At 42.3% G+C, this 13,383-nt stretch overlaps 1 protein-coding gene across 1 annotated transcript in view; it reads right to left on the reverse strand.

Annotated features, from left to right (window-relative positions):
• Positions 1–2,011: 2,011 nt before the first annotated feature.
• EGLN3 (egl-9 family hypoxia inducible factor 3) overlaps positions 2,012–13,383 on the reverse strand; it is a 32,117-nt gene continuing 20,745 nt past the window's right edge. Inside the window, exons 2-5 of the mRNA XM_051622112.1 lie at positions 10,957–11,076; positions 7,903–8,039; positions 7,178–7,251; positions 2,012–5,806 (exon numbers count right to left, since the gene is read on the reverse strand). Coding sequence (XP_051478072.1) covers positions 5,769–5,806; positions 7,178–7,251; positions 7,903–8,039; positions 10,957–11,076 — 369 coding nt within the window. The 3' untranslated portion in view covers positions 2,012–5,768. The remainder of the gene's footprint in view (positions 5,807–7,177; positions 7,252–7,902; positions 8,040–10,956; positions 11,077–13,383) is intronic.

Genomic DNA, 13,383 nt, shown 5'->3' on the forward strand with positions numbered 1-13,383 from the left:
TCCACATACTAGAGGAATTTTTAAATCTCACAGGATACAGTACCCAGGGTTGCAGTGCCCACAGGTAACACCCTCAGTTCCTCAGAGCAGTTTCTTCCCCAAACACTTAAATGTAAGAGGTGGGCATTTCTGAATGCTACCCCTAATACTGTAGATGGGGCAAAATGCCCCCTTTTTGCACAATTCCAGCCCAATCTGCAGTCTTTGGACAGGTGCTGCTCTGAAATTTAGCTTCATTCCATTCCATGAAAAGGTTTTTACTGCTGTGCTGCTGGCTCATCCCTCACACAGCTCCTAAACCTACCTGGGTAATGCTCTGATCTGAAAGAGAAGCCTGGATTGAGGGTGGTTCTGCTCCCTCTGCCCAGCATCCTGGCTGGAGCTGTGAATTCAATCTCCTCTGCCAGCAGCAAAGGCAAAGCCTGTGGAGGCTAAGCATTGCTCCATGTTGCAACCCCTAAATGGGTAAATGCTTGGGCTCCTAGCTGAGAAAATGTCAAAATTGAAGGAACTAAGAACAGCTGCATGAAGTGATCTGAAGAGCTGTAATAGCTTGGACTCCAGGGTCTCTCTTTTCATGCTTCTCATTAGCCACCCATATGAGACTTAAGAACCAGCCAGATTAACACTTTCCCAAAACTTTGGGTCTAGGCCACCACACTTACTCCACTCCTACTAAATCAGTCTCCAGGGTGTTGGCTAAGAATCAGGGACCACTAATTCCACCCTCTCTCTGCTCTAGCAGGAAGATTTACCACTCTGGGTGTCCAGCCAAGGGAGAGATCTGCAGACTGGCACTGGCTGGGTTTGCTACCATGAGAATTGCTATTGACTGCAGTTGGCCTAGTGTAGTTTATTTAGCATCTCCAGCATTGTTTAAAATAAGCACATATGCAGATGAAATTACTCCCTTTTTCTAAAACACAGATTTAAAAAATGAAAACAATTCTATCTATGTTCTATGAAAGAGGATGAGAGTTTTACCAACTCTCTGAAGTGGTAGTACTCCACAGAGATGAAAGTATGTGGGAAAAGGGAATAAATTTTTACTAACCTCTCTTCCACTGTCATGCTACTTCATAATTTTCGTGCAAATTCTGGTATCAGATGCATTCTCAAGTCACGGGAATTGTCAGTGCAAGTATATTTAGCCCTATCCCTTTGGGTAGGTGGGGGAGGAAAAAGACCCCTAAATAGCTGTAAGATAACAATTACTGCAAGCATATTTGCTTAGAGAAAGTTTAGTCAGAGTTCAGAGAAAAGCCAAGTCCTTGGCAGATGGATAGCTAATGGCCAGCTTCCTCTTGAGCTGTCCCAACAAACCCTTACTTAATGAGGAGCATGCTCAGAAAAGAAACCCCTCTGCTTTCCTTAGGTCTTCTTTATGTGTTCCAAGCACTTCTCAGTGTAAAATAAATACTTTAAAAAATGGAAATTATCTAGAATTCTCTCTCCTTTTTTCACCAAAAAATGTCACATCCAAGCCCTCCACAAGACAAAAGTGTCTTTTTACATGGGGGGGGAATTCCCACTATTCACAGCATTGCAAAAGAATTTTTAAAAGTTCACAGCACTTTAACAGAGGAGTGAAAATGTCCTGGCTTTCTTTCAACTGCAGTTAGTGGGAGTGGGGAGATGCCTCCCCCACAGCTGCAGAAGAAAACAGTGGGACTCACACTGGAAAAGTGGCAGGGGGAGGATGTGAACACTGTTAAAAATAAAACTTATCAGACGACAATTGAATTGTGAGAATGTTATCTGGTTCAACAGGAGTGTGAAAACAAATAGGCATTTTAAGAAGAGGGCCACTAGCAAGGTAAATAACTTCAAAATAGAAGGAAGTGACCAAGGAAACATGGCAAGCGGATGGCAACAAACAGAGCTCTCCCCGACAGCAGCAGCCAAGGACTGTGGTGCCACCCTCCCTTCATCCAGCTGTGGCACTGCACCCACCTGCTGAAACCCTGGCCATGGTAAGACATAAAACTGAAAAGATTTGCACAGGACAACATTTAACAAGACCCAGTGTTTATTGACTCCTGCCACTTGTGTAACAGGAACACAAAATGTGACTTATAGTAACATACTACAGGGGTTTCTCTATCAATCCAATGTGAAGTGCCAGCATTGTTGACCAGCATACAACCTGACAAGAGAAGATGTCGTCATAACTCACTCTCAGATATCTGCTGGGAGTACAGCACAGTCAAAGTAGAACTAGTTATTTGCCTGCAAATAGATACATTTTCTTCTAGATGCAAGTCATGTTAGAGCCAGCCATTTTGCAACAAAAACAAATACATATAATATACTCCAACATTTAAAAAAACACAATAGAAAAGGACTAAAACTGCTTAAAGAGAGAAGGAAAAAAGAGTGGATCTTTTATGCACTACTTTGCAGAGCCTGTTCTTCATGGAACCACAAACAATCAAGAGAAAAAATTTATTAGAGGCTACTTTGCTCAAAAGGCCATTGGTTAAAGGTTTAACTATAAAAATAGTCTCTTGATTTTCAGGACTGTCTCCTGGCCTTTTTCCCATCCTGCACGAGAAAAAGTACCTGCTGGAAATTGTGGCTTGGTGGCTCCACATATTTTTCCAATGCAACTATTTTTGCAAAGACAAACATATTTTTTAAAGATCCATTAAAAACTTGCATGACACACATGTGACATGTAACATCTTCACAGATATGAAGGCACATTACCTAAAGATTGAAAAAATCAACAAAACCTCTAGAGGATTAAAAATTAAATGCCTTAGAGAAAACATTCTTGTTCACAACTAGGCAACAAGCGCTGTTTAGCCATAGATGTTTCAGTCTGCCATGAAAATAAACCACATGGAAAGAGTATCCTTGAAATTCTCTCCCTACTGCAACAGACTGCTTTCCCCACAGTTCTTCCAACAATTTCATTTTTGCAGGGCAGTTTGCAACAATTTCAGAGACAGGCAAGAAAAATCTGTGAAGAAAACATCAAGCCTATGGATTCCTACACGACCAACATCCCACCAACCTCCCCAGTTAAACTACAGCATATTCAAGGAAATCATCCCACTGATGTGGAAATGGGGTAAAGGTCTAAACCAGACAACTGAAGAACTGGTTCCAGTCCTTCACACAAAAGATGGCGAAAAATCCTGTGCCATCAACTTTTTTGTACTTAATCATATGTATTAATAAAGAAAAAGACAACGCAACGCTCTCTGCCACAGAATTGCTCTCTCCTCTATCTAATCAGGAAGATACTGGCTAAAAATAAAAATAAGTACTTTATTTACAATAAATGCATCTATAGTGCTCCATGCTGCATCCACCACACGTTGCTGACCACCACGGAAGCCAGGTGGTAGCAACAGTGGTAACTGAAGTACCTTTCATTTTCTATGTTTATACAAAGCCTTTCCCCTTCCACCCCATCATTTTTCCACTGTTCAAGGCTTTAGTGAGAGGTGTAATAACACCTCTTTCTAGTGCATTTCTTTCTAGGTTACAGGTTCTAAAGGTGAAGCAAGACTTGCTCTGCTCTGTTTTAGCTGTCTTTGCCCCCTTTAAAATGATGTAGCAGTTTAAAATATAAGTCATTATGAACCTTGCATAGCAATAAAAGAGCTTGGATTCCCCACCCTCCCTTTTAAAATAATAATCCTGTAACACGCCTTCCCCTTTTTCAACACCTGCCACCTTTCCAATGACTGTCTTTTATTCTCTGGGAAGAGCCCTCTCCTCCTCCCACATGAACATCACAGAATGAGCATTTCAAGTTATTAAGTTTCCTTCAAGTCTATGTTATGCTACTTAGAAGCAACTGTAGCAGAATAATGTTTTACCTAACACTAAAGGACATTTATCAGATTGTCTTTTTCTAGCCTTGAGTTATAAGAATATTTGTCACACGTGTTCCCTCGTGTTCCTCTCTTAAGGTGCACAGTGGTCAGGCTGAACCAAGTTCAGCCCCTAAGTCTGAAGCTGGATCTCTGGGAGAAGCCAGAGAGAACAAGGGGGTTCTTAGCACTACTGTATTTACATTCAGAGTTCAAGGACAGACTAAAGGATGCCCAGGTTTGTTGGTTTTGTTCTTGTTGTGGTGCTTTTTTTAAAAAAACAGAACTGCTTAAAAAAACTATTTTTTACATCATGAAAATTATTTCTTTTCTGTCCCATGCAGCTGCTCCCTTGTGTCACTGACATGCAACAGTTGTGATTGCATGTTATCTTTCCATTCCCCAGCTCAAGGGCAACACAGCTGGCCCACAGACCCATCACCAGCACAACAGCCTGGCACCACGCAGTGAAGAGGTGCAGGAACTGGCAGGTCAGACAATCCTCCCTCACGACTGCCAGCACTGGAAAATATGGGTCACTGAAAAGGGCATCTATAGGGTAGGGTCTGGCACACACACTGAAAACATGAGATGAAAATTAATCCAAGTGAGTGTATTAGGTTCAGAACAATTAATGTGAGTGATAAATGCATCCACCATCAGCTCCCAGCTTCATTAAGTTATTCTGAACTGCATAGTAAGTGCTGGTTGTGGAAGCTTAGGTAGATTGGAGATAGGTCATCAGTTACTCACCGCGTTTAAGAAGTTTAGAGAAAAAAAAAATGTGCTTTGCCATTTGAATAACTCCAGTCTCATGGCTTGGGCACAGCAGTAGTTACCTGACATAACAGATCAACTGAAACAGAATTGCTGTGTCATCCAAATTACATACTCAAAGTTAAACAAGTGTGTTAACTAAGGATAAGCAGCATAGAAATCAAATCTAAGTTACCCATTATTTATCACACATTTGTCAAACTGCCAGACATATCTTTTCCTTTCAGATTCTTATCTGCATCACATAAAACACAGTAGATGGAGAAGACATGAAAATGACAACTCTATGTATCATTGGCCATTGGTGCCAATGCCTTGTGTGCCATCAGCCTTCCAAGTTCATGTATCTTTTGGGAGAAAACAGCTGCTTTAACAAACAGTGAAAACAGAAAACACACAACCCATCCTGCTCAGAACAGAAAGAAAATGGTTTTACAAAGTTGTGGACTGAGGCGTAACTGCTTCCCTCTCAGTCTTGGGACAGAAAGGGCAGTGCAACTACACAGCTAGAACTTGACTCATGAAAAGCAAACAAAATCCAGGAAATGTGATGACTGAGCAGACAACAAACTGTTTGGAAAGTTGGGCCATCAAAGGGCTGAGCCTATGTTCTGCACAGCAAAGTGATGTACATTGACAGGCCCATGTGGGACAGACCATAAGATGACACTACAAAAATCTAGTTCTGATATCACATTTTCACAAAATCTCTCCTTGCCCATTAGCAGTCTTCCACAGATTTTAAACTTGTAAAGCTCTTTCCCATTGAGCTAGTTTCCCTCCCCAGTAAAGTGCAAATAAGACTCAGGTTTTCATTGCTAGTTCCAATGATCATTATCTTGGCTACAAGAGTGATCAAAAGCCAGTTGGCTGAGCCCCTACCACTAGGCTTAGTGATACTTATTTTTTTTTTTTTTTTTTTTAAAAAAAAAACAAACACAAACAACCTGGTTACTCATTCCAGCAACAGGCAAATAGAAAACAAGTGTTCCTTCTGCCAGACGCAGGCATGACAGGAGGCTGGCTTAAGTACCATCAATATAAGATGCACAGGCTAGACACAACCAGTGCATTCTTGTGCATAACAAGAATTTGCCCTTGCTCGCTGGAAATGGAAGTCATCTTTGGGATCTTATTTCCTCACAGGAATTCAGGAACAGCTGATTAGTCTTCATTAAGAGGTGCTTCTCTCTTTCTTGCATCTATATCAAAAAGATCAAAAAAGGAGAGGCAGTTAAGCCAGAGGGTTCTTACAACATTCATATGAAAACTCAGGAACAGGATGAAGTTGGTTTGCTGTCAATGCACAGCACTTTCCATTTCAGACTCATGATATGAATTCCCTACATGGATTCAAACACTCTGAATCCACAGCATGTTAATGAGATAGTAATCCCAAGGTTTTGTATGTTTGCCCTCTTAAAACTGAGACAACTCACAAGGTATTTAAGTATCCCAAAAAGCTTTCAGACTCCAGATGTGTGATACTTTTCCCCCCAGCTCTTGGCCCCTTCCTCACGCTTTGCCTACTTGCTACCTAGATGACAAGTCTGTTCTGAAAAACATTTGACTAATTATGACTTTGCTGCTCCCCAGCTGCATAACACACATTTTAAAAAAGATGATCCTCCACGCTGTATTTTGATGACAAAATGTCCTCCACATTGTATTTTGAGCAACCGCCTGAGGCACTCCCTGAAGATCAGATCTTCAACTGCTCCAAAGAGCAAAACCTTCAGCATGGCCCCAGGTAGGGTGCTGAAGCACATCTGGACAATTCAGACCATTACTCGTATGCTGTTACTGTGGTAGCAGAAGGCACGGCTGCTGTTAGGAAAGCTGGGGTCCCCTCTTACCAGGCTTCTGCACAAGTCTCTGTTGGCTGACTTTAAGCTATCTGTGAGACCCAGTTGAATGTAGGTAGCTTGTGAAGTGCACCATGATCACAGCTACTCTAGCAACTGTCAGCCAAAAGATGCACTTACACATTTCTAAACTCTGTTTCTTTTCAACTCATAATCTATACATTCTAAGATCTTTATTAACATCTTCTAAAATATTACTTCTAAAATAAAGATAACCCCTTTTTGCATTACTGCAGGCCCCAACTCCCTTCATTAATATAGAAGAATCTATTTGTCCAGAATATTTAGAGAACATGATTATGAAACTGCTTATGCAAGTCTCATGACTTTGTGCTAAACAAAGTTTGGAGGAGACAAAATATACTTCCAAAATAACGAAAGAGCAGCTTAAAGACTTGCAGTGACTTGAGTAGCCACATGGGGTCGGACAAAAATCTCAGCCACCATTTGGAAGAGAAATCAGAACCCATCTCTCCCATGTTCTTCCATCACGCTCACCAGGAATAACAACACCAGGTGTGAATCTTCTTCTGTCACATCTTCTCCACTTCACATAAAATAACTAACTAGTGACTGGAGATGAAAAAGCTTTCTAAAAATGAGTGTCATACCCATTTAGCTACAGAGTTATTCCCAGACTATCTCTGACTTCGTAAATCCCAAAATGCGTTATATTCTTTCTGGTGAATACATATAAAACAATCATACCTGTTAAGTTCCTGAACTTTTTTTTGGCTTCTGCTCTTTCTTCAGCATCGAAATACCACACAGTCATGGCATATCTATAAAAGAAAGAAATATTATGTTTGTTTCAACTTCTGCTATTAAAATAGCGCCCTGGAGTTTTTATGTTAATGGATAAAGCAAAACACTATACTGGATTTGTGGGGAAAAAAATTGGATGCAAATGGTACAAATGTAGACAGAATTTTAAATGTGTTATTTATCAAGTACAACAGAAATATAGGTGAGAATTTATGCTTGGAGGCACAGAAGAGTGCATAGCCCCTGGTAACAGAGGGCGAAAGCAAGTTACAGACCTTTGAGTGTTTTTTTCTGTTCTGGGATGCCTGTGGGCAGTCTGGGGGTTGCCCTGCATCACATCAGTTTTTTTTGTAGCCAGTTCACAGTTGGCAGCCCCAAGAAATCCTATAATGTTAGGAAGGCAAAAGTGTAACTCAACATCTCCCAGCTAAATAGCTATGCCTGACTTAGAAGATTTCTCCTGTCAATGGTAAACAGGCTTTTTTTCCTCCATCACACAAGGAATCTTATCATTCAAGCTTGCTCTTCTTTCACTTGAGAGAATTCCCAGTGACTCAAACTCAAAACATTTTTCATGCAAATGATGGCCATAATTTTAGATACACATATTGGTAGAAGAGATGCTTTGTTTCTTCCTGGCAGAAGAAAATACCAAATATGCTACTCACCTGGTTGCATAAGAAGGCTGGACTTCATGTGGATTCCTCCGATCTGACCAAAAAAATAATAATCGGTCAAAAATCGGCTCAACATCTGCTACATAGGACTTTCCTTCTGGGAATATCCGAAGAATTCCACCATGCAACTGAAAGAAAAGGAAAGGTTGCTTTTTACACGTGCAAACATCCACACAATCATGTGAACAGTAAGTTCTTCCTCCCTCCTCAGCACTCAACAAATGGGGAATAAACACCTAATGATAACCAAGACAACTACGTGACAACACTGGAAAACTGTACACTGAATCTCTTGGCCACCTTGATTTTCCCAAATTGCTTGTCATGTTTCAGAATAAACATCTGGTTAAAGTAAAGGAACCAAGATAAAGGCAACACTGGCCCTGTAACAAACACTGGGAAACTTCTGAGCCCCAGTCACATCCCTAGAACCAGTGAATACCACAAAGCAGGTAAGAGCGCTACATGTGACCCATCTGAGGTCAGATTCTCTTCCCAGCAACTGCTAGATGCTGCTTATGGTATTTCAGAGCCTGTATCTGATAATATGAGTTAACTTTTACGCCCTGGGAAGAGCGAAGCCTGCTCCATTGTTTGATTTGTAATGCATAAACGCATTGCAACTCCCAGCCAGTCTTTTCCCTACTTATGTCATAGCCTGGTTTCTCTACATCATTTCTCTCTTTCCATCTGCCACCAGTTTCAGGGTAAAAGTCTGCTCATCTGCACACACTGCAGAAACTTCAAAAGTTGTAGATGAACTCTGCCTCCTGGGGACAGTCAATTGAAGCACATGACTGGGAAAATCCAGCATGGATTTACCAGGAGCAAATTGTGCTTGACAAACCTGATCGCTTTCTACAACAAAGTAACCTGCTTGGTTGATGCAGGGCGAGCAGTGGACATCGTCTACCTGGACTTCTTCAGGGCTTTTGATGCGGTTCCCTGCAGCCTCCTTCCAGAGAAACGGACTCATTATGGCCTTGGCAAGTGGTCTCTGTAGTGGGTGGGGAACTGGCTGATGGACCATAACCAGAGGGTGACAGAAAATAGTTCCTCCTCAAACAGGCAACCAGTCACAACTGGGGTCCCCCAGGGATGCATATTGGGCCCCATTCTGTTTAACATCTTCATAAGTGTCCTGGATGTTGGGATCAAGAGCATCCTGATAAAGTTTGCTCACAATGCCAAGATGAGTGGAGAGGCTGACACTCTGAAAGGGAGGGTCAGCCTCCAGGATGACCTGGACAAACTGGAGGAGTGGGCTAACAGAAACTTTATGAAGTTCAATGGGGAGAAGTGTATGGTCTTGAACCTGGGAACACATAACCCAGGAGTGCAGTTCAGACTGGGATGCACTTGGCTGGAGAGCAGCCCTGTGGAAAGGGACCTGGGGGTCTTGGTGGATAACAGGCTCAACATGAGTGAACAGTGTGCTGCTGCAGCAAAGAAAGCCAACAGGATGCTGGGCTGCAGCAACAAGGGCATCACCAGCAAAGATAAAGAAGTCATCATCCTGCTCTACTCAGTGCTTGTCAGACCACACCTGAAGTATTGTGTTCAGTTTTGGTCCCTGCTTTACAAAAAGGATGCAGACAGGCTGGAGAGGGTCCAGAGAAGGGCCACAAGGATGATCAGAGGACTAGAGGATCTGCCATAAGAGGAGAGGCTGAGAAAACTGGGTTTCTTCAGCCTTAAGTGAAGGCTTTGAGGAAATCTTATTACCATGTTCCAGTACTTAAAGGGTGGCTACAAAGAATACAGAGATTCCCTATTTACAAGGAGTCACATGGAAAAGACAAGGGGTAATGGGCACAAGTTGCTCCTGGGGAGATTCTAATTGAACACAAGAGGTAAATTTCTCACCACGAGGACAATCAAACATTGGAGTAGTCTCCCAAGGGAAGCAGTAGATTCCCCCATATAAGGACAGTTTTACATCTCAGCTTGATAGCGTGCTGAGCCACTTCATACAAGCTATAGTAGTGCCTAGAAAGGTTGGACCAGATGATCCTTGTGGTCCTGTCCAACCTGGCATTCTAGTAGGGCCGTAGGGCCTGATGTTAGAGGGCTCTTTGGAGGCTTTTATGCTGCACCACAGAGTGCAGGGAAGATGCTGTCAACCCAGCACTGCTCGGACTTAGTACCTTCACATGGCATGCAAACCTCAGAATTAATCTATTAGGTTTAAAGCAACATGGCTGTTTTCAAAGGCCAGCATGGTTATATTGCATCTCCTCCAGCATACATTTGCATAAAATCATCATCACATCCATGTAATACACTCCACCAGTGTCCTGGATTTCAGCTCACTTCCTCAGTGCCCACTTGGGTGCTTCCTCACTGCTAGAATAAGAGCGCAGTGTGCAAAATAAATTGGATATTTGCGTTTCTTCCCACATCTCCTCCTTCATTTTATTCTATTGAGATGTTTCGTTGTCATACTCTCTGTAAATGACCATGTTTTCCTCCAAAAGTGTAATTCTAGTGGGATTGCTTCTAAATCCAAACTCACTTTTGGGGGTTCATAGTATTTACAGGTTCCTGAAAAGCATCCACCTAAAGTGGCCAAGACAGGGTGATATTCAGTAGATAATCCACGTGAGTGGTTTGTTCCTTATTATGACAACAGAATTGTAAAGGTAACTGCTTGAAAATCTTCTGCAGGTTAGCCTAAAGGAACAGTATCAAGAACACTAAAATCCCAGGTTTGGGCTGTCTTTTCTGCCCCCAGAGTCCACTTATTCCTTAGTGGATTATGTTTTTCTTTCTAGTACTTCACTGCTCTTCCCTCTAAACAAAGCATAAGAGCCAGCAGCCTAGTGCTTAGAAGCAGTGTGTGTGTGGGACAGAGAATGGTAAGGAAATAGTTCAAATCCTTATGTCCAAAGGGTTGCCATAAACACAAAGAAAATAAATGTGGAAAAGAATGGACCAGCTGTTCAAAAGTTCACCAGACTTCACATAAGCAACTGACAGCTCCAAAGCTCTGTTTCTGAACTAGTTTTTCCTTTGTGGTCTGCCTCAACCCTGTGATTTACTCACCTTGGAGTCCCAGTTCTTATTCAGGTAATAAATACAGGTGATGCAGCGCCCGTCACCATTTGGATTGTCCACATGACGAACATACCCAGTTCCATTTCCAGGATAGCAAGCAATCATAGCCTGAAGAAAATATAAAGGTTGTAAAAAAATATATTCTACAAGATGTCCACCTTCAGTTTTTCTTTGCTAAGCATCCTCCCACCACTAGTTTGGCTCTGCATTTTTCAGGTGATCAATCGAAAACCTACAGCAGACACCACCACAAGTTATCTTTGCACAAGCTTCTTTCACTGGGCAAGTGAGTGTGGAACTCCAAACTGGAAATAAGTACCATATTTCACAATATATAAGCTAAAGTAGGAGAGAGAAAAACAAAGAAACAAACAAAAACCTGAATTAAAAGTAAAACACTAGTATATATGGTACAAGCTTAATGCTATTGACAACGCTACGTGACTTTGAGGCAGTTCCAGCTAAAGCTTGCTTGGTTTCTAAAGCTGAGTAGTCATTGCAAAACTGATTTGCCGGTCATAATGAGAAGTAGAAAGCAACTCCAGGATGTTACACCTTACTGCCATCATCTTCCTCTATTAATACCTTCTAGTGTCATATCCATCCCTATGATCCAACACAAATTGAGGCTGCCCACAAGGTGCGGGTAAAAGGTCTGCAAACACCTGTAACTCTTTTGTGCCGTGTTTGCACAGGGCAGTACACACTTGCTTTCAAGGACTGAGCCACAGAACTAACCAAACAGCTTTCAGAAGCATACTTTTCTCTTTGATCATCTCAACTTGCTGATATAATCACTTAATTCGAGGCTTGTTTTAATCTCACCTTGAACAATGAGATAAGCCTAACACGAATTAATCCAAACCACACAACAGTCAACATGACTCAAAAGGGTTTTATAACAAAAATAGATTAAACTTGAGTTGACACCATTAGCAGCCTAATTCAGGGAAGGATTCAGAGAAGAACGGTTAAGACTGCTGGTCTTCTCTCACAGATCCTTCTCTCAGTCACTTCTTCACTATTGGGGTGGCTTGGTAGTAACACCAGACACTTCCTACAGAGTTTACCCCACTAAGGTTGCGGCAATAGAAGCCTTGTTCCCATTCCTCTGAAATCTCCTTTCATTGCTTGCCAATATAAGCAGCTAGAGATGGGAGATGCACTAAGTTTGGCTGGAAAACTGGACATGGTATCCAGACATGGTGTCCCCAGTGCTGAGAACAGAGTGATAACCACTCCCCTCAGTCTACTACTGGATACTGTTCTGCAAGGAGCACACTGCAAGCTCATGTTCAGCTCACTGCCACCTAGATCATTCAGGTCCCTAGGCTCCCCTGGGTAGCAGAGCTGCTTCCCAGTCTGGCAGCCTCCAGCCTGTACTGTTGTAAGGGGCTCTTTCTTCCCAGGAGCAGGACTTCACATTTTTCCATGTTTCATTTCATAAAAATATCATTGGCCATCTTGGGTCACTTCAGGTGGCAGTCCTGCACTCAAGTGCATCAACTGGTTCCCCTCAGTTTGGTGTCATCTCCAAACTTGATGAGTGCACTCTGCCATCTGTTTTGGGTTACTGACAAAGATGGTAGACAGGTCAGATCCCACGACAGACTTCTGTGGTGCTTCATTTGTTACCAGGCTCTAGGTATAATACAACTGATTAACCACCACTCTCTAGGCCCAACCATCCAACCAGTTTTTTACCCATCTAAGTATACATTCATCCAAATCATAACATGTGAAATCTGAATACGAGAGTAGTGTGCATGGCTGTCCCACAGAATGAGGATGTGTCTGTGTACCATTTGTATTACATGCCCCTAATAATCTGTTAAGTACAGTTGATAGCATTGAAAATTGACAGTACAGGTTTCATCAAGGGTGACTGAAATTTTTATGTAGGTACCCCAGAAGTCCTGTTTTCTGCTTCCTAGCACATGCTGAAATCATGCTGTACTCATGGGACATATGACAAGCTAACAAAATATAGCACACACTGCTTTAATCACAAAGGTAATTTTAGTATGCCAGCAAATAACTGGCACAAAAGTTACTGCCAGCCAGCACAGTGCATTCCTTGCACCCTCTGCCACCAAGAACCAAAGACCACTCACTGAAATTGGTCAGTAAGAACAGCTATTCACATACAGCTGCAAAAATACTGCTCTGCATCTCAAGTCATGTATGAATTCACTTTCCTTCCTCACCACAAGCACTGCAAATGGTACCTGCAGGCAGCAGTAAGTCACCAGAGCCCACTCCCTCCCCCAGCACCTCAGGCCACAGCTGTTGTGGAGTTGGCAGCCCACCAGGGCAGGAGATCATGCTGAACAAGAGAGAGTACCTTTAATTCCCTGTAATAAATCCTCTTCCATCACACCTAGTAGTTGCCTAAATGGCCTGCCGCAGGTTTTG

This window comes from Apus apus, chromosome 5 (assembly GCF_020740795.1).
Source record: "Apus apus isolate bApuApu2 chromosome 5, bApuApu2.pri.cur, whole genome shotgun sequence".
NCBI classification, from domain to species: domain Eukaryota; kingdom Metazoa; phylum Chordata; class Aves; order Apodiformes; family Apodidae; genus Apus; species Apus apus.